The sequence below is a fragment of the Melospiza melodia genome, chromosome W, assembly GCF_035770615.1.
Source record: "Melospiza melodia melodia isolate bMelMel2 chromosome W, bMelMel2.pri, whole genome shotgun sequence".
NCBI lineage: Eukaryota > Metazoa > Chordata > Aves > Passeriformes > Passerellidae > Melospiza > Melospiza melodia.
The window spans coordinates 9,350,070-9,372,017 of record NC_086225.1 but is presented as its reverse complement, the minus strand read 5'-3'; the positions used below and the strand labels follow the sequence as shown (position 1 = coordinate 9,372,017).

The following is a 21,948-nucleotide window of genomic DNA, read 5'->3' as shown; positions in this document are numbered from 1 at the left end:
AAACGCACTTCACCAGGCAGCAGTTTGCTGCATCAAACACTCATTTGAGCTCACAAAAAGACAGCTTTCCCCTAGGATTGCACTGAGCAATGAGATTCAGCATCTGCTACACATTTGAACCCTTGTCCTTTTACATCCTGCAGAAGGGTGAGGTCTGCAATGTTCCTCTGCCCAGAGAAAATTAATATCACTGATTCAGGCTGCCTTCCATCTAGACAGTCTGGTGCCATATCAGGCTCAGGAACACTCACCAGCAAGGTGATTTTCAAACCAGCCACTTATTCCGTCTTATAAAGACTGTCTCTAATCATTTCACTTGGTTCAGAATAAAACTAGCTGTTCCTTTGTCCAGTGAATCAGAGGACTGGGCTCAGAGGGTGTGCACTGCTTTATGGTTGTTCCCTTCCAAGGACATTGCTCCTTTTTGTATTGCTCCTCTACAGATGAGAGCGAGAGCGTGATCAGCTCTTGGCTGAACACAGCATTTCAAACACACAGCAAATGCTTGGTACTTTCTGAAGTCCAAGGATGAACTAGTTAGTGCTAAGCAGCTAAGTATACACTTCTCAGGTCTAACCAGCATGAGCAGAATAAAGCTTTCATATGAGCTATATAAATTATTCAGCCTTTACAGTCACAAAGGAAACATTTTCAGGCACAAAAGAAAGTGATGACTTACAGGGTGTACAGACAGAAGCCAAACAGCCCAGAGACCTGTGAATTGCCCTGTTCAACCCTAACACACGGCTACCTCAAGTGACTGCCAAGAAATCCAATTTAGTCTTCATTTGGCAGAGGACAATTTCAGCAACAGCATCCAACTGCTTAGGCTTCAAAAACACAGCACTGTTGCAGGATCACTATATTCTTCAGCAAAGAAAACTTCAGCAGAGGAAACAGCTTACCATTTCTCCCATGTATAATTGTGGACAAAGCTGCACATCAGCCACACAAATCCTTATGCAAAGTTCAGCCATGATGTTTAGAAGGAACACTTGGGCCATTAAAAAAGCATTTTGTATATGTGAGATGGACGAACAGCTTGGATCGTGACCCTGTTTAGAGCTGGCTGCTGTGTTGACTGCACAGCACTGGGAGTTGGCCCTACTAAATCCCACTCAAGCAACCTCATGTTTCATGTTACCTTTCCCAGGTCCAGTGCCAGCAGATTTGTTTTGTGCTTGAGATGACCCACTGTAGCCTCCTTTGCTGTAATCTCCAGCTGCTGTTCCCTGTGTTAAGTCATCATAGCCTGCCAGTGTGTACAAGACAAGGTGTTACAGTGAGCAAACAGCTCTACAGATATGCATGTGAAAAGCACAGTGGTAAGCATACCTGCCCCATAGCCATGCTGCCCATAGCCACTCCCTTGCTGAAAAGGAGTCGACGTGGTGTTCAGGTTGACTCCATGCTGTTTAGCAGATGTTGGAGGTACCTGGACAAAGGAAGGAAACAAAAGACTGTTCACCAGAGAATGGCACACAAAACACAAGGTTCCTCTGCCATCTAGTGGAGAAGGCACCTTCACCTTGTGGGAAATTCAATCTGGAGTTGGGAGCACTGGGCTGACATGGGACATGGCATTCATGCTTCCAGAAGTAAATTGCTGTAGTCGCTTTATGCAAGCTCCAAGTTTTCTGCCAGAGCTGCCCCCCGATTACATCACAGCCCTCTCTCAAAACAGGCTGTGTATTTCTTTAGAATAATAGAATCATTAAGGTTGGAAAAGACCGCTAAGATCAAGTCTAACCTTCAACTGAACACCACCTTGTCAGCTAAACTATGACACTAAGTGCCCCGTCCAATAATTTCTTGAACACTTCCAGGGATGATGACTCCACCACCTCCCTGGGCAATCCATTCAAATGCTTAATCACCCTTTCTGTGAAGAAATTCTTCCTGATGTCCAACCTGAACCTCTTCTGGCACAGCTTGAGGCTATTTCCTCTTGTCCTGACCCTTGTTCCCTGGGAGCAGAGCCTGACCTCCACCTGGCTGCACTCTCCTGTCAGGGAATTATAGAGAGTGAGAAGGTCTGCCCTGAGCCTCCTTTTCTACAGGCTAAACATCCCCAGCTCCCTCAGCAGCTCCTCATAGGACTTAGTCTCTAGACCCTTCCCCAGCTCTGTTGCCCTTCTCTGGACACCACCACCTCAATATCTTTCTTGTAGTGACGAGCCAAGAATTCAACACAGGATTCGAGGTGTGGCCTCACCAGTGCTCATTACAGGGGAATGATCACTGCCCTGGTCCTGCTGGCCACACTATTGCTGATACAGGCCAGAAGGCCATTGGCCTTCTTGGCCACCTGTGCACACACTGGCATGTGTTCAGTGTGGTAATCACATATCCTCTGAACAGAGAGAGACATAGCTGTCCCAGGATTTTCCTGGGAAGCTGTGAGAAAATTAGAGAAAATAATTATCTCTCTTTCTGTAACCATTGTTTATAGATATGATTCTGCAGAGTGTGCTATTCATAGTTCACCAATAGTGTGAGAGGTTTTTACTTTGAGACCAATCAAGTCTCACCTTAGTGAGTCGCATTATAAAAGGACCCGCTACTTTCATTAAATGGGCCTTCTGATTCACCTTATGAAGACTGGAATCTTTCATTCTGTCCCTGACTCAACAGCATCAGTTCAGCTGGCTGTTGACCAGCACCCCTAGGTCCTTTTCTGCTGGGCCACTTTCCAGCCACTCTGCCCCAGCCTGTAGCACTGCAGGGGTTTGGTGTGACCAAGTGCAGGACCCAGTACTTGGCCTTGTTGAATCTCTTTCATACACTGACTGTAAAAAGCAAATTGTCACCCACAGAATCAAATGAAACACCAACTTCTGTCCAAGTCTATTTCATAAGACACAGTCATACAGGGTCTTAAAATAGAGTCATCTACCCTTCTGCTTGGAGCATCCCTCTTCCCAAATAACATTTTCCCTCCTGAGACTCCCTGCTCTCTGAATTAATCCAGTCTCCTCCATCCTCAAAAGGATTTCTTAGGCATTCTCGGCTCTCTGACAGCTTTGGATCTCCCTTTGACTATCTGGAGGGCGCTACAGGCTTTCAGGAACACCAAGTCCAAGAGCTGCAGCTGTCTGCTATTTATAGTAACCTGCACAGGAAGAATCTATGAGCTCTGGCCTTTTAAATTTACCATTTTCTTGAGGAAGAGACTGCAGCTATTTTCTCATGCTTGCATGTTTTTGGAGATCCCTTACAGACTGGGAAAGATGACTGTTCTGCTGCCATGAGACTCCACCTGGAGTACCATATCCAGTTCTGGGGCCCCCAGTACAAGAAAGACCTGTTAGAAGAGGTCTAGAGGAGGGCCATGAAAATGATCAGAAGACTGGAGCACCTCTCCTTTGAAGAAGGGCTCAGAGAGTTGGGGCTGTTAAGCCTGGAGAAGAGAAGGCTCCAGGAATACCTTATTGTGGCTTTTCAGTACTTAAAGGGAGCTTATAAGAAAGACACAGAAACATTTTTTTACCAGGATCTGTAGTGACAGGACATGGGAGAATGGCTTTAAAGTGAAAGAGGGTAGATTTAGATTGGACATAAGGAAGATGTTTTTTCCAGTGAGGGTGGTGAGACACTGGCACAGGTTGCCCAGAGAAGTTGTTGCTGTCCCATCCCTAGAGGTGTTCAAGGCCAGGTTGGAAGGGGCTTGGAGAAACCTGGTCTAGTGAAAGGTGTCCCTGTTCATGACAGAGGCATTGGAACTACATGATCTTTAAGGTCCCTTTCAACCCAAACCATCCTGTGATTCTAAGATGTAGAAGGTTTGGGCTGAAGAGAGCAAAAACCAGAGAGGCACACAGGGAGGGTTACAGTTTAGGCTATCACACTTACAAACATGGTTGGCCCATATTGGAATGCACTCGGAACACCGGGCACACCAGCATAATAAGGTAACCCAGTGTAGCTGTACCCTGGGGGCAGGGTCGGATTGAGGAATGGCTGCTGAGTTGTATGGTGAGTCTGAGTCTGGTTCTGCTGTGACTGAGCGAGCGTGGTAGCAGGAGCAGGGGAGGCAGAATCCCCACGGCCAAATTTTGTTACGTCACCTGCAAAAGAACAAACTCATCAGAAAAGCTATCAATGCTACACCAGAAGTGGAGAATTCAAAGGATTCAAAATCTCTGAATACAAGTAGACAACTACAGAAGAGAACACATCCTACATTTGAAAGCCTGCAGTTGTTCATGGGAAGCCCTCTCCCAGTCTCTGTTCCTGATTGCTACAGGGACATTGCTTGTTAGTGGCAGAGAACTCCATGCCATGGCTAATCCATTGTTAAAATGGAGATACCAATACTTACCTATCTCACACAATCTGAGCAGATTCATTATATCAGATCATTGCAATAAAACATGCTAAAAGCAAAACTATGGTAAACGGCCAAAGAGCAGATAGTTGTTGGGTTAAAATGTGACTCTCCTAGAGGTTAAACTGATTAGCTAAGCTTCATGGGCTGAAACCAAGTCAGGATTTACAGGAAGTGATAGGCATATTTTTGTCAGACTGTTTATTTGCCAAGCATGACTAGAATTAATGTCTGGTTCCTCACACCACCAAAGTTCTGGAAACAATAGCTCAAGGCCAGGAAAGCAAGACTTGCATCATGGCTCACCTTTTTTAAGAAGTAGGAAAGGAAATTCAGTTATTACTCCAAAAGCAGACTCCCAGGAGAAATGATTATGCAGCAGAAAAACTCCTGAACACTTGCATTTTCTGGTGGCCTACAGAGCACCATGCTCACTTGTTTTTAGGGAGGTGACATATATCACTCATATCTATCTCATTCCCAACTAATATTCCTTTATATTGGTTACCAAAAAGTATGACAACACTTAAAATCATCATTATAGGAATTATAACACCTATAGCTACAGTTTAAAGCTGTAATCAGATTGTAGTGAAAGAAAACCACTGGTTGAAAATCCTGGATAGCATTAGAGTCATCTTTGCACAACAATAACTGAAGAGTAAGAGCAGGAATGAACAAGGGCTTCTTAGACCAGGTGCTTTTGGGAATGAAGTACATTAGATTTGGAGAGGGTGAGAGGGAGCCTGATAGAGACAGCTCCTGCTGAGAACATACAAGTATTAAAATAGCAGTAACATAGGAAAGCAAGCCAGTCAAATTTCAAGAAGAATAATTAAGCTATGAAATAGTTTTCAAGCACCTATATGCACTTGGGAAGGACACTAGATGACACTACCATTTAAATTTGTAACAATTTTGCACTTATTCTCAAAGGGCATCCAACTTACTCTCAAGAACTGCTGAGTCACATATGAATTACTGACCAAAACCATAAAGAAAAAAAAAAAAAAAAGAAAAAAAAAATCAACATCAGTGTTTAGAGAGAGATGCTTGCTTTTGTTTGGCTAGTTTGGCCTGATGGGTTTAACTGCCTACAGAAGGGGAAAATGGCTGCTTTTTCAGCAACAGCAGGATGACCAGCACATCTCACTCACCATCCTCATGTTTAAATAATACTCACCTGAGAAGGGGTTGTTAGCAAAGCTTCCATCTCTGCCTGTCAAGGTTGCAGGAGCAGGAAATGTAATTCCGTAGTAATCCTTAGAAAAAGACATAATCATTTATTGATAGCTGAAATCATAACTAAGCTGGACAACTCTTATGAACCCTTATATTTTTTATAATATAACCCTTATATTTCTTATAAGCATAAGAAATTTTTAAAAGAACTAAAGGAAGTTTGGGCAGAAACTGACCTTATCATGTACAGCATAGCTGAAGGTTTACCTGTATCCTCAACTTCAAAATAAACCTATTTTACAGACTTTTTTAATATCATAGACAAACACTTAATCTCTTAATGGTAAATTAAAGGCAATGACTAAACGCTTACCCCTCCCAACCCGCAGCTCTGAGCTGTCATATTCCAGCGAGACTGTCTGGAGAAGCAACAGACCATCAGAGGTCAAAGACCTAGGTTGAAGCCAGGACCATAATCACAATGTGGATGTAGTCTAAAGAGTCTAAAGGTTTTAACATGCTCTGTTTTCTAAAAGTAAAAAACATCAGCTAGGAAAACAGTACAATTATTTTAAAAACTGTTGAAAAAGAGTTATGTGAAAAACACCAATCACTATTTTTTAAAAGTTTAATAGTAATAAAATGGTTATAATAATAGTAATATAATTAGAGTAATGAAAATTTGGACAATTAGGACTTAGGACAATACGAGACAATAAAAGCAAAGAGTTACGGACAGTCTGGGTACCTTTTTCTGGGCAAAATAAGCCTGAAAAAGGACACCCATTAACAAAGGATTAACCCTTAAAAACAATAGCCTGTTGCATATTCATACATCTCATATATGATGCATAAATTCCATTCAAACAAAGGATTCTGTCTGGTCATGGTCAACTTCTTCCTCTTAATCCTGACGGCATCTTCAGGGCTGAGCAAGGTGGGAAGAAGTTAGTTTCTTCTGATAATGGAGCAATAAATTCTTTTTCTCTGAAAGATTTAGGTGTCCTGTGGCTGCTATCTGGTGCAAGTACCTCATTCCTTTCTTTAAAAAAATATCCAACATACATAGTTTCTATTTTAACATTATGTTATAGCCTAAAACTATATTTAATACACTACTTAAAAAAATTAATACAGCATAACTTTCTAACGTAACACATATAATATTCATTTTAATATTTGCAAAAAGCCAATAATAAAATATGCATTTTTCACAAGTTACCACCTGATGATTGGAAAATTTACTTAAACTATGTTACAAGAGAACTCAGATCAGTAGTCTCTGAAGTGAGGTGCACAAGACAATCCACTGGGGTGCATGAAGTAATTGGTTCTGGTATAATTAATAAATACAATTTTAAAAAAATTAAAATAGAGCATGAAAAAAATTGTTCTCATCCTTTTTTTTTATTTTCATGTATGTTTTATGACATACATATTAGTACAATAGTATACATATATAATTTATAAATAAAAATATATTGGGAGTGCTCACAATTTTTTTTTCTGATGAGGTGGTGCAATCAAAAAAGGTGGAGACCACTGCCCTAGATCATTCTTCTACAGGAAGGTAAGAAAATTCTCACCCTAGAAAGCTCTCACTTAGACAGGACATGCCAGCAAAACCAAAGCAATATTTTGTCTTCAGTTTGGGACAAAAAGAGAAAAACCTGCCCTTCCCTTTCTGGGCGAACTCCACATATGAGGCTGGTACTCTACTAAGTAATTTTCCTCCTAATTCTCATGGTTTTCTCCCCACCACCTCTAATCCATCGAGTATCTTGCATTACAATGCCGGGTATGTATTCTTTCACCACCTATATCACCTTCTGATGAGCTGTTAATAGTCGCTTGTTTGCAACAGCTGCCCAATGCACACAGCCTAAAGGGGGGGGCCATCCCTGCTAATGGGACATCAAGGACTCACCAGCATGACTCATAGAATTACATCATCCCATTGTGAAATTCCCTGCCCTGAGGGAGGAACCAAACATTCCTACCTGTATGTAATCTGGGACTTGGGACAGCATGATACAACCACTGGACCTCCAAAGAAGGACCAGACCTTTCTACAGGATCATTGCTTGGACAAGGCCACATCCATCACTCTAACGGGACTGCTACCACCACCCTAACCAACAGGGTGTCTGGCTATATTCTGACTTTGTTGGTTTAAGCCAATGTTCCTGTAGTATTGCCATTTTTGTAATTGTCCTATTAAATTGTAGTTCTGATTTGGAATCTCTTGCAACATATTTGCGTGGAGTTAATTCCTCCTGCTGGCTTGCCTTCAAACCAGCACAAAGAGTTAATGCTTTAACCATTTACGTATCCATTTCACAGTCTTCAACATTGGAAAAGCATCCTCCTCCTTCATACCCCTCTCTGCAAATTTCCCAGCACCTTCTGCCTTGCTGCATTTCTGCCCATCCCTCCCATCTCCTAAACCCAGTCCTCCATCACTGAACATGAAACCATCTGGCAAGGATTTAGTATTGCTGGTGTTTTCTGTAATTTGAAACTGTGTTATATTTAATCCTCCTTTCCTTCCCAGTTGATTCCATCTCAGCACCTCCAGCATGAATCACTTAGCAAAACAACCAAATTCATATTAAAAATCTTTGCAGGTTACTCAAAAGCAGCACTCCCATCTCATTCTAAGGAACATCATAACGCAAAAAGCAGATTTGGAAAAGAGATCTGAACAGGATTCATTGGACATGAACTGGAACTGACACAGTAGCATTTTTTCCCTATATAAATCAGAAAAAATAAAACCAAATCCACATGAGAACAGGATCTAAGGATTGCAATTATTACTACTGCCCCTCAGGTAGAAGATGTGCTGGTTTTAGCCAGGGTAGAGTTAATTTTCTTCCCAGTGGCTGGTATGGTGCTATGCTTTGGATTTGTGCTGAACACAGGGTTGATAATATAGTGTGGTCTTTGTGAGGGTCCCCAGGACGAGGGAAGAGATGAGAATCTGACCCCATGTTCTCAGAAGGCTGATATATTATATTATATTATATTATATTATATTATATTATATTATATTATATTATATTATATTATATTATATTATATTATATTATATTATATTATATTATATTATTGCTATACTAAAACTATACTAAAGAAAAAGGATACATCAGATGGCTCAACAAGAATGATAATGAAAGTTCGTGACTGACTCCTCAGAGTCTGACACAGCTGATGGTGATTGGTCATTAAGTTAAAACAATTCACATGTTTGGATAAACAATCTCCAGACCACCTTCCAGAGCAGCAAAACATGGAGAAGCTGAGGCTTCTCATCTTCCCAGGAGAAGAAATCCTGGTTAAAGGATTTTTCAGAAAAAAACACGGTCACAATATAGAGATGTTTTTCTTATTGCTGAGCTTACACAGAGTCAAGGCCTTTTCTGCTCCTGGTACAGCCATGCTGGGGAGGAGGCTGGGGGTGAGTGGGAGGTTGGGAGGAGACACAGCTGGGACAGGTGACCCCAACTGACTGGAGGGATATTCCAGACCATGAGACATCATGCTCAGCATATAAAGCTTGAGGAAGAAGGAAGGGGGGGAATACATTTGGAATGATGGAGTTTGTTTCCCCAAGTCCCCATTTACATGTGATGGAGCCTTGCTTTCTTGAAGGTGGCTGAACACCTGCCTGCCCATGGAAAGCAGTGAATTACTTCCTTGTTTTGCTTTGTTTGTGTGTGCAGCTTTTGATTTTCCTATTAAATTATCTGTATCTCAACCCACAAGTTTTCAAGGTTTTACTCTTCTGAGTCTCACCCTGATACCTCTGGTGGGGGAGTGAGTGAGTGGCTGCTTGGGGCTTGGTGCCTGGCTGGCATTAAACCACGACAGGAAAACCACATCAGCACTGAATATTCCTATCCCACACACCTGTGCATACACACATTCCAAACAAAAAACATTAGAAATTACGAGTGCAAACCAGTTATGTTTACATTTCATTCCCACCCATAGGAAAACATCAGAAGAGATACTCTGCTCATCAAACAACATGGGTATTTCCTGACCTACAGAAGGCATGCAGAAGAAGGTGCCTAAAGTCAAAACTGACATATCAGGAATAGACTCAAAATGCAAGACAGAAAAGGACTGAAAATCAATGTGTTTTGATGTAATAGAACTAAGTTCCACCAAGCAGCTCACTAGGTAGCACGCACACCAGCTAAGGCATTTATAAGATCTCTACTACACAGGCAGCCTGCAACAGACTAACAGAAAAGACAGCATATCCCAATGTAATATACACCAAAATTAAAACAAAACAAACAAAACTCCCAAAAACAACACAGTGAGAATTTACAGCATGAACATAGGCATTAAGAAATTGAATTAAATTTTAAAAAGCATACACATACTCCTCCCCCAACTCACTACATCAGCAGCCACCAGTACCTCTCTCTACTAGAAGCTTCCCAGGAAGCAGTGATGACTTGCACTTGGGACTCAGCCCACTTTCACTTTCAAGGTGTAAACAGACCAGCATGTCAAAGACAATTATTTCTACCAGTTCCTGCCTCCCATACATCTAATGTTGCCTAATTTCCACAACAAATTCAAAACACAATAAAAATACTGAAAAATCTAGAAACCACAACCATTGCATGCATAGTTGATGGAAAAACCTTCACAACATTTATGCATTTATTTATAAATATCAACACACTGAGGAGAAACTGGGGGGAAATGACATATGACCCCAAAAACATTCTTCAAGATATTTGCAGAGAGAGAGGAAACATTCTTCCATCAGCAAGGTTGTAGATGTTATAGGGAAAGGTGGGGGCTGTGAAAAATGCATATTTTATTATTAGCTTTTCACAAATATTAAAATTAATATTATATGTGTTATGGTAGAAAGTTACGCTGCATTAATTTTCTTAAGTAGTGCGTTAAATATAGTTTTAAGTTATAACATAATGTTAAAATAGAAACTATGCTATGTAAGATACTTTTTAACTAGCTCAAGAAAGAGATGAGATAATCAAGAAAGTCTTCGCACAGAGATAACAGCAACAAGACACTAAAATCCCAAAGAGAAAGAATTATTGCCTCCTTATGTGAAGAATGAGTCTCCTTGCAGACTCCATGGAGTCTGACCATGATTTACAAGAGGAAGGGTGGGGAAATTGACAATAACCAGAGAAATCCCTAGTTTGAAAGGAATGTATGCATCATGTATGAGATATATGAATATGCAACAGGCTATTTGCTTTTAAGGGTTAATCCTTTGTTAGCGAGCCATGCTTTTTTAAAGAAAGCATCAGAACATTTGTATTCTTTGCTTTTATTGTCCTTTATTGTCCTAACTCTGATAGTCCAAATTCTTATTGTTCTAATTTGTATTACTATTTTTTATAACCATTTTATTACTATTAAACTTTTAAAATTTTAAAACAAGTGATGGGTGTATTTCACAGGGGGAAAAAAAAAGACCAACAAACCAAACATTTTTGTCAATAAGAAATAAAAGAAAGCATACATTAACTCATATATACAAATAATAAGAGTATGAAAGAAGAAAAAAAGGTGTTGGTTGACAAATTTAAAAATAAAACCAAGCAAGACCACTCACAAAAGAGACAAAAAGGAAACCCTAAAATGCATCCCCAGTACAGCTACCCCAAAAACCTCTGCCACCATGCTTTCATCACCCACTGAACCATAACAGCACAGTGTAGAAAACTGTCAGGCTTGTTGCCTCAAAATGTGGAGAATTGATGAGACTAGTTGAGCAAGAACTTGAGCTGAGCCACTTGCTTATCTTGCACCTGGCTTGAGCAAGGGCATGCTTATCTTAACAACTGAATGATGTCTGGGGTGAAGCAAAGGCCTCAGCTTGATGTCTCAGTCAAGCTGGAAAAACAAGCAGAGAAGCCTCACAGAAGAGCACTCATGCCTCTATTAGACAGTAGCCTCATACTCCCTTATCCACACATAACAAGTCTTGTTAAAAGTTTATAAATTATGACCTATTCTCATCTCCTCAAAATTATAAATCTGGTCCTTTGCAAACACTTGGTGGAGAGGAGAAACACCTCCTTAAGAGGAGACACTTCACTGATTGCTGGGCAGATTGACAGTTCTGACTCATTTTCCTTTCTTCCTTAGCAGAGATGCCTCTTTCAGTAAGAAATTGCACTTAGCAGATGACACCCAGATGAAAGTAAGCTTAATTAAATGTGAAGTTAACTTTAGTGAACTGTGGATTCTTAGCTTAATTAATCATTGGCTAGCCTTAGGATATTTAGCATTAACACAGCAAGAGCATTTATCAACGGCAATTCTGAATCTGTCCCCTCAATAAACTATCTATATTGGACTTTGTGAAACTGTCTCAGTGAGTCCTTGAAGATGCTCTGTCAGGCAAAAGTTAAATCCATACTCTTAAAGCAACACACAGGAGCCAGGTTTTCCCCACACTTCAACAGCAGCCCTCAGGAGAAAGTAAACAGAAAGTAAAACTGAAAATTTAAACAGAAATGCTGTCTAGATGATGATCAAAGAAAGGCCACAGAAATATCTAAAGTTGGCTGCCCAGAAGCAATCCAAGCACAGCATTTACTCTCACCCACCACCAAGCCTGACCAGACTCCTGCCATGCAGCACCCACAGCCCTGCCTGCAGCATGGTGCCCTGGTGTTGTAGTGTGTTCATTAAGTTCATTTAATTCCTCCCCCATTTTATGTATCTGCTCCCCCCCATTTTGTGTAAAATAGTTCTGCCCTCCTCAGTTTTCCCACCACAGCCCTGCCAGTTATATTGTCAATCTTTTAGGTTATATAATTCCTCCTCCCCCTTTTCCCTTATATGTATGCCTTTTCTCCTCCCTGGGCCAAGTCAATCACCCCCCACTCCACCTAGTATTCCAGAAGCTTCTCCTCTTTGAGGGTTGTGGTTGGCTGTGGTCCCGGGGCCCCTCCCATGCCTGGTACCTGTTGGGCTCTCCACTATGTCATTTGTGTTAAGCTCATCCCCTCTTCTCCCCCTATTGGTCTTCTGTAAACCCCTCCCAGGTCCACTCCTTCCCTTTATAACCCTGAGGCACCTTTTGTTCTGGGTCATTTGCTGGTTTGTCAGGGGGTACCTCCCTGGCTGGTGTCGTGGGTTTTCCAATAAATCTATTTCGCCCCCAGCGAGTGTCCAGCTCCTTCCTTCTCATAGTTTAGCAGCGATCCAGTCTGCAACCAGCACAGCCCGAGGCCTTACGACGCTGAGGGGTGCTGGCAGACTATGCAGCTGGGTGTCGGCCTTAACCTCAGCTAGCTGGACTCTGACCTTCTCTGCCCTTGAAGGCCAAATACACCTCGCTGCACCCTGGTGCTCCTACTCCTCCTGCTGGCTTTTGCCACAGCCCTTGCTTGCTGCCACCTGCATCCCTGTGACATCAACTTCCCCCAGGACAGCTCCCAGCCCACCACAGCACTGCCACCACCAGCATGTGCCATTTGCCTTCAACATCCTCCTCCACATCAACTACCCACAGCAAGCTGTCGCCACAGCCCCCCACATCCTCCAGCACCTCTTGTACATCCTCAGCAGTCCCAGCACTCCCCAACACTGGGATACCCAGGCATGGCAGGACCTTGACAACCTCCAGCATTACATCCACCACCTGGAGCAATGCATGCCAGGCAATGGCATGCTCTTTGAAGGCCAAGGGCCTCACAACCTGCCATTCAGTATCAACAAATACTTCAGGCTCATCCAGGACTTCATCTGCACCTGCCTCTGGGACCATGTCCAACTCAAAGCTTGAGTCTGCTCTGAACATGTGGACACACTCATGTGGCAGATGAAGAGTCAACCAGCTCCTGTCCCCCACCAAGCACACCTGCATCAAATGCCCATCTTGAGCCAACATCAGCAGCCACAGATTGAGTGGAGGCAACAGCAGCAAGGGCTGGGATTGCTCAGCACTGCTCATACCTTTTCTAGTCAGGTGCCTGTGCCAACAGGGAAACAGGCATGACCATGGTGCGGCTGGGGCCAGTCTGTGACACAGTCCATGCACTGGAGAAAATTGCTGTGCTTTAAAGAGAAGAAGGCCATCATACATATGCATGAAGGGCAAAGACAGGATCTCCACAGGCAAGCAGGGATAAGCCTCCCTCCTGCAGCCCATCCCACTGATGCCTCCTGCCCTGGTTGAAGGCTCTGGACAGCAGGCCACTCTCAGGGACCCACAATATCCCTCCAAGTCCACAGACATCTCCCACTGATGCTGGACCCTCAAGCACACACTTGCCCAAACAACATGCTGCCTGCCCTACATACTCCTCCTCTTCCACCACTACCCCTCTCCCTTCCAAACTGTCTCCCACTGCCAAGATATGAAAGCCATCTCCACCACCCCATCACAATCATTCAGCAACGCTACAGCACTGCTTGTGGCCTAGCAGGGTGGCATGGACAAAGTGCACCTGAAAGAGGCAAGGAAGGGGCTCACCAAGGCCTGGGGAGATTTGGACAAGGAACAGCACCTCAGTGCTACCAAACCTACCCAAGAACCACCAAAAAGCCAAAAAAAAGCATAGGACATGCACTACTCATTGTTCTCCTACAACAACAACTGGCCCAGGATGCTTCTGCCTGTGGTCACACCAGTGGTCGGGGTACCTGCCTAACTACATAAAGTACATTGGCCTAGGCCTTCCTCACCCCAACACATCATTAGCAAACCAAAAGATATGCCCCCCAAACACTACCACCCAACATGGCTCAAACCAACCAGTACAGACAGGCCAGAACAGCATTCCACATGAAGGAAACTGCTCACTCACTACCAGCATCAGCTGCTCCTTCACCCTCTGTGGCTGTTTCAGTTCGAAACTTGGCGGAAACACCAGTTTCATGTAGCGGTTTTGGTTCACCAATTTTTTGTTTCCTGGCCAATGCACCAAATAATGAGGTGGGTTGAGCGCTGGCCAAATGCCAATGCACCCACTAGAATTACTCATTTTCTGCTGCAAGATAGGAATTAACAGGAGAACAAAGCAGGCTCAAACTTTAAAGGGTATACAGAAAACTTAATAAACAGAACTAAATGAAGAATAATAAGAATCAGAATAAACCTTTAAAACACTTTTTCTGCTCCCCAGATCCTCTTTCCTTTCCCACTGAATGCACAGAGACAAAACCTGGTATTTTCAGTCAAGTTACCACCTCTAAAATAGTCTTTCTTCAGTTCACTTAGGGAGAGGAGTCTCTCTTGCCACGCGATGGAGACTTCTCCACAAGAAACAGTTCGCTTGTGGTTTTAAATTTCCACAAATAGCAACCACCTGGGAATCTGCATTTGTGAAGTCCTTCCCATCTTTCACAGCCTTCTCACAGCTGTGTTCCTGGGCCATGTCAACTTATGGGGGTGCCATTTTTAAGGATGAGCTGTTGTAGCATAAAAACAAAAGTTCTCTTCATCCATCTCTGGGAAAAAGAGATTTTCTTCCATTCCTGGGGCAATGTTTCTCATCTCATCTCATCTCATTCATCTCATCTCATCTCATCTCATCTCATCTCATCTCATCTCATCTCATCATCTCATCTCTCTCATTTCTTTCTGTTCAAACTTCTCATTTGATCACAGCTACTGCAACATCTACTTATTTCAACACTGGTGCCTCTGTTCATGGCTATGGTTAGAATGCTACATCCCCCAATGCATTTAATTTTACAGGGAAAAAGAGTCTGATGAATCAATTATATTTTTCTCCATAACCTTACAAGCGGATTTCAGCCCAAAACTAAGGCATCTCCTCATTCTTCTCCCATCTGGAATTTGACTTCTTCTTTTTTGACCTCAGTGTCTTATGTTATCTTCTATGTGTCTTCACTCTTTCACTTGAGAGAGGATCAACATTTTGCAAGTTTCATCTGTGCAGTGAAAGAGTTAATATCTAGCCCAGGCCTGCGGGTGGTCATGTGATCTCTGCCGGGCTTAGGCCCTGCTGTTTACTATGAAAGTTTCTTCAGCAGATGCACTGGGGGAGAGGGGGGAGGGGAATGGCTAAGATCTCAGCAACCAGGCTAGGACTCAGCTGCAGCACACCGGAGCCCTGCAGCCTCCCCTCCCCCAGCTCACCACGCCGGGAGGGGGAGAGGGAACTTCTCTCTCTAAAAGCGGGAAGAAAGAGAGTTTTTTCCCAGGCTTGCCTGTCTTTAAAATATGAATCTCACAGAGGCAGATCTAGCTTTATTAATGGTTTAACAGGTTGTCAATTCTCAGAGCTAGCCAGCTATTAGTTTTGCTGGGCACAGAGGAAGCTCTTAGCAGCTTCTCTCCCCCTTCACTCTCGGAACCAGCCTTAAAAGGTGCAGTGTGACAGTGGTCACAAGGGTCTTCAGGATGAGAGAGAGACGAGAATGTTGACCTCATGTTCAGAAGGCTTGATTTATTATTTTATGATATATATTACATTATAACTATACTAAAAAGAAATAGAAGGAAAAGTTCTCAGAAGGCTAGCTAAGCTAAGAATAGAAAAGGAATGAATAACGAAAGAGCTCTCTCCGACTCTGTCCCAGAGAGAGCTCGGTCCTTGATTGGCCATTAATTGTACACATCCAACATGGGCCAATCACAGGTGCACCTGTTGCATTCCACAGCAGCAGATAACCATTGTTTACATTCTTTTTCTGGGGCCTCAGCTTCCCAGAAGGGAAAATCCTAAAGAAAGGATTTTTACGAAAAGATGTCTGTGACAGTGCAGAACAATATCCAGCACAAACAGACGATTGGGGATACAAGCATCATAAAGTCAACCAAGGACATTCCACCCCATATCCCCATATCGTCAGCTTACTACCAAAACTAATACATATTCTAACTTAACAAACACATACATTATACATATATATATATATGTATATATATATATATATATACAGTATACAGCTATATACAGACAATGGCAGTGACATTCAGCAAACAGTGATATTTACATATGGTTCTCACCCAACAATCAGATCTCCCTGAGGTACACATTGTGTTGTTCCATCTTTCTGCATTATCCACCATGTGCAACCTGGTCCCTGAGCAAAGACAACTCCACAAATGGGTTTATTTGTATTTGAGGCAGAATTGATCCAAACTGTCTTCTCTAACAAACCTCTGACACGCACCACTAGGACTTTGTCTCCGTCTACTATATGCAGGGGCTCAGATTGGGCAGGGCCTGCTCGGTTGGTGGAACCTCAGGTGTTAACTACCCAGGTGGCCTTTGCTAGATGCTGCTCTCAGTTTTTGAAAGATCCCCCATCCAATGCTTTCAAGATGGTTTTTAACAGTCCATTGTACCTCTCCATTTTGCCTGCAGCTGGTGCATGGTAAGGGATATGGTACACCCACTCAATGCCATGTTCCCTAGCCTAGCTGTTGATAAGGCTGTTCTTGCAATGAGTCCCATTGTCTGACTCAATCCTCTCAGGGGTACCATGCCTCCAAAGGACCTGCTTTTCAAGGCCCAGGATGGTGTTACAGGCTGTAGCGTGAGACACAGGGTAGGTTTCCAACCATCCAGTGGTGGCTTCTACCACTGTGAGGACATAGCGCTTACCTTGGTGTGTCTGAGGCAGTGAAATGTAATCAATCTGCCAAGTCTGTCCATACTTATATTTGGACCACTGCCCACCATACCATAGTGGTTTTACCCGCTTAGCTTGCTTGATAGAAACACAGTCCCACCATCAGCCACAGACTGATTCAGACTGCACTAGAAAAGGGTAAGGCTCCAGAACATCTGCAGTACATCGATGACATCATTGTGTGGGGGAACACAGCAGCAGAGCTTTTTGAGAAAGGAGAGAAAATCATTCAGATTCTCCTGAAAGCCAGTTTCACCATCAAGAAGAGCAAAGTTAAGGGACATGCTTGAGAGATCCAGTTCCTGAGAGTAAAGCACCAAGATGGACGGTGTCAGATTCCCACCGATGTCATCAATAAGATCACAACAATGTCTCCACCAACCAACAAGAATGAGTCCAAGCCACCTCAGAGGTAATAGGCACAGAAGCACAACTCTTCCCGGCACCCCGACTACTGGTGCTGGAGTGGATGTTCAAAGCAAAGGTTCCCTCTACCCACCATGCCACCAATGCCACATAGAGCAAGTGGATTGCTCTCATCACACAGCATGCCTGCATTGGAAAACTGAATCACCTAGGGATTTTGGAGATAATTACAAATTCGTCTGAAGGTGAAAATTTTGGTCTCACTGATGAAGCGTGGAGTTTGTTATCAGAGACTGCACTTGCTCCCCGCATCCTTCTCAGAGATCGTGTTGTCTGTAGTGGACAGTGGGAGAGAGCTCTCCTTTGCTTTTAGTTAGTTTTTTGCTAGCTGAGGCAGACAAGTTGCCTGGACTGTGTTTTTTTCTTTTTCTTGTAACTGTTCAAACCTGCTCTGGACTGAAGAACTCAGAAAAACACCAGAAGCTCACACCTGTGGCCCCCCAGGGCTGGGATGCTGCATTCCAGCACCAGAGGGACTGATAAGAGACTAAGTGAGCCGAGCTACACCTCATGAAAGGGACTTTCTGAGTTTGCCATCTCTTTGGAGCAGTGAGATGTTTTGTTGTTTAATATTGTTCATTTTTTCATGCTGGTGAATGCTTTGCCTGTTAAATAAACAGTTTTATCCACTTTTCTCCAAGGAAATTTTTTCCTGAACTGGTTGGGGGAGAGGCTGCTTGAATTTGCTTTCTGGAAGGATCCCATTTGGAGGTTTTCTCCCAAATTTGCCCTAAGTCAAGACACCCTCCAACCACCAACTTACAAATATCTGCCCCCGAAACTGCCCTTCACACTGTCTTCTCTGGTTTCAGCTGGGATAGAGTTCAGTTTTTCTTAGTAGCTAGTACAGCGCTGCTTTAGATTCAGTATGAGAAAATTATTGATAACACACTTGTCTTGGTTGTTGCTAAGTGATGCTTACCCTGAGTCAAGGATTTCTTTGCATCTCATGCTCTGCCAGGGCAGAGGTACACAACAGTCGGTGAGGGAGCATGTCCAGGACAGCTAATCTGGACTGGCCAGAGGTATATTCCATACCATAGAATGTCATGTCCAGTATACAGAATCACGGAATGGTTTGGGTATGAAGGGACTTTAAAGATCATCTGGTTCCAACCCCCGCCCCACCCCCTTGTGCCATGGGCAGGAACACCTTCCCTTAGACCAGGCTGCTCAGAGCCCTGTCCAGCCTGGCCTTGAACACTTCCAGGAATGGGGCAGCCACAACTTCTCTTGGCAATCTGTTTCAGTACCTCACCACCCTCATAAGAAATAATTTCTTCCTATTATCCAATTTAAATGTACCTTCTTTCAGTTTAAAGCCATTACCCCTTGCCCTGTCATTCCATGCCTTTGTAAACAGACCCTCTCCAGCTCTTTTGTAGGCCCCCTTAAAGTACTGAAAGGCTGCTACAAGGTCTCCCTGGAGCCTTCTCTTCCCAGGGTGAACAGCCCAAACTGTCTCAGCCTGTGTTCATAGGAGAAATGCTCCAGCCCTCTGATTATCTTCAAGGCCTTCTCTGGACTCACTCCATCAGGTCCACATCCTTCCTATGTTGGGGGCTCCAGAGCTGATTACAGTACTACAGGTGGGATCTCACAAGAGCAGAGTAGACAGGAAGAATCACCTCCCTTGACCTGCTGGTCATACTTCTTTTCATGCAGCCCAGGGTACACTTGGCCTTCTGGGCTGCCAGAGCAAATTGCCGAGGCATGTTGAGTTTCTCATCCACCAACATGTTAAAGTCCTTCTCCCCAGGGCTACACTCAATCCATTCTTTTCCTAGCCTATACTTGTGCTTGGAATTGCCTTGACTCAGGTGCAGGATCTTGCACTTGGCCTTCTTGAACTCTGAGGTTTGCACAGACCCACCTCTAAAGTCTGTCAAGGTCCCTCTGGATGGGATCCCTTCCCTGCAGCATGACAACTGCACTACACAGCATGGTGTCATCAACAAACTTGCTGAGGGTGCACTCAATCCCACTGTCCATGTTACCAACAAAGATGTTAAACAGCACTGGCCCCAATACCAACCTCTGAGGAACACTACTCATCCCTGATCTCCACTTGGACATTGAGCCCATGACTGCAAGTCTTTGAGTGCAACCATCAAGCCAAGTCCTTCTTTTATTGCCAATTGTAGTGGGTTGACCTTAGCTGGATGCCAGGTACCCACCAAAGCCTCTATCTCACTCCCCTCTGCAGCTGGACAGGGGAGAGAAAATATAACAAAAGTTTTATGAGTTAAGGACCAGGAGAGATCACAACCCAAATACCATCATGGGCAAAACAGACTTGAATTAGAGATGTTAATATCCCATGGGGTCACAGTCTCCTCTCAGGCATCCACCTGCTCCAGTGTGGGTCTCTTCTGCAGGCTGCAGGTGCATCTTTACATCCCCATGGATCTCCATGGGCTTCAGGGGCACAGCTGCTTCATCATGGTCTTCACCACAGGCTGCAGGGGAATCTCAGCTCCAGTACCTTGGCCACCTCCTCCCCCTCCTAGTCCAGTGACCTTGATGTCTGCAGAGTTGTTCCTCTCACATGTTCTCACCCCGCTCTTCTCTGGCTGTAATTACAACTGCACAGTAACTTTTTCTTTCTTTTTAAATATGTTCTCACAGATGCATTACCACCATTTCTGATTGACCCAGCCTTGACCAGCAGCACATCTGTCTTTGGAGCTGCCAGGGATTGGCTCTGCTGAACATGGACAAAGCTTCTGTGCTGAACATGGAGAAAGCTGGCTTCTTCTCACAGAAGTCACTCCAGCAGCTCCCCCACCACCAAAGATTGGCCAAACAAACCCAATACAATGACATACCTATAGAAGCTTCTTTTTTTTTTTTTTTTTTTTTTTTTTTTGGGTTACCCTTGATGTTCTTGGACAGATTTACATCTGCTAGTGCTTTAGATTTCCTAACCTGATTCCTGACTGCTCAATCTCTCTCTATTCCTCCCAGGCTACATGTCCCTACTTCCACCCTCTGTAGGCTTCCGTTTTGTGTTTAAGTTTGTCCAGCAGCTCCTTCTTCATCCATGAAGGCTTCCTGGGATTTTTGGTTGATTCCCTCTTCATTAGGATGCATTGCTCCTAAGCTTAGAGGAGGCGATCCTTGAACATCAACCAGTTCTCTTGGACCTCCCTTCCAGGGCTTTATCCCATGAGACTTTACCAAGCAGATCCCCAGAGAGACCAAAGTCTGCTCTCCTGAAGTCCAGGGCAGTGAGCTTGCTGCTGCTCTAAGGTTCTCAACCTCCACCATTTCATGGTGTTATAGATGAATAATGTAATAGTTGACTCTCACAATTAAGAGATAGATATTATGCAGATGATAAAATGTATAGTGATGTTATTGCAATAGTCCTCCCATAGTCCTCTTTCCCCTCCCCCTTGTAATAGCCTCAGTAGCCAGGGAATTTGGAGAGGGCCAGCTTATTACCAAGAGGTGCAGCATAACAACACCTGACCGCCAATCAAGATGTAAGAAAGTAATCTCCACCAATGGATGGCAGAGGAGTTGACTGACAAAACTTTGGGAGGGGCTAAGGGTAAAAAAGGCAGAGCATCCATTTTGTAGATGAGCATGTGACTGATAGTCACAAAGACTCCCAGAGCTTCAATTTTTCCTTATGAAAAATTGAAGCTCTGGGAGTCTCTGTGACTATCAGGGTCTTAGGGTGACATTATGATGCTTGTATCCCAAGTCCTCTGTTCTGTTTATACTGGATATTATGTTCTGTGCCTTCAAGACTGGCTCTGAAGAGCCAAGTTTTGTTTTGTTTTGTTGTCAGCCTGCTCACTCCCCCACCAGTTGGCGGGACACAGAGACGGGGCAGTACATAGGGCTGCTTTTGCTTTTTCTTTGCACTTGCTTTTGCTTTGCTCTTGGTCGTGCTTTGCTCTTACTTTTACTCCTAATTGTTAGTCAGTTTAGCTAGGCAGTCCAAATTTTCCCTGGACTGTTTTTCTTTCCCTTTTCTTGGAACCACTCAAACCTGCTCCGGACTGGGACCTGGAGAACATTGAGAGTTTGCACTTTGTGGCCTGCAGCAGCCATTCCCAGGGACAGCGAGACGGATAACAGAGCAACCACTCCCAGGAGAGACTTTCTGAATTTGTCATCTTTTCTCAGAGCGGTGAAAGAGTTTTGTCATCCGGTATTGTTCATTTTGTGTGCTGAGAGGTGTTTTGCCTGTTATATTAACAGGTTCTTTCCACTTCTCTCTGAGGAATCATTCCCAAACCGATTGGGGGGAGGGGCCATGTGGATTTGCTTTTTGGAGGGGCCTCCTTTGAAGGTTTTCTCCCAAATTTGCCCTAAGCCAGGTCACTTTAGTCCTTTTGTTGTATTTTTGTTAAGGTTTAATAAACCTTTGAAATTTT

General features: G+C 43.6%; 1 protein-coding gene and 1 pseudogene across 2 annotated transcripts in view; one reads left to right on the top strand and one right to left on the bottom strand.

The window, feature by feature from the left end:
* The window catches only part of LOC134431450 (ubiquitin-associated protein 2-like), a 176,335-nt gene that overhangs the window by 2,839 nt on the left and 151,548 nt on the right, over window positions 1-21,948 (bottom strand). For both annotated transcript variants that reach the window (XM_063179461.1, XM_063179463.1), the window contains exons 21-24: window positions 5,511-5,589; window positions 3,853-4,067; window positions 1,336-1,435; window positions 1,145-1,252 (exon numbers count right to left, since the gene is read on the bottom strand). In XM_063179461.1, coding sequence (XP_063035531.1) covers window positions 1,145-1,252; window positions 1,336-1,435; window positions 3,853-4,067; window positions 5,511-5,589 — 502 coding nt within the window. The remainder of the gene's footprint in view (window positions 1-1,144; window positions 1,253-1,335; window positions 1,436-3,852; window positions 4,068-5,510; window positions 5,590-21,948) is intronic.
* LOC134431412 (interferon-like) lies at window positions 7,301-14,407 on the top strand (annotated as a pseudogene).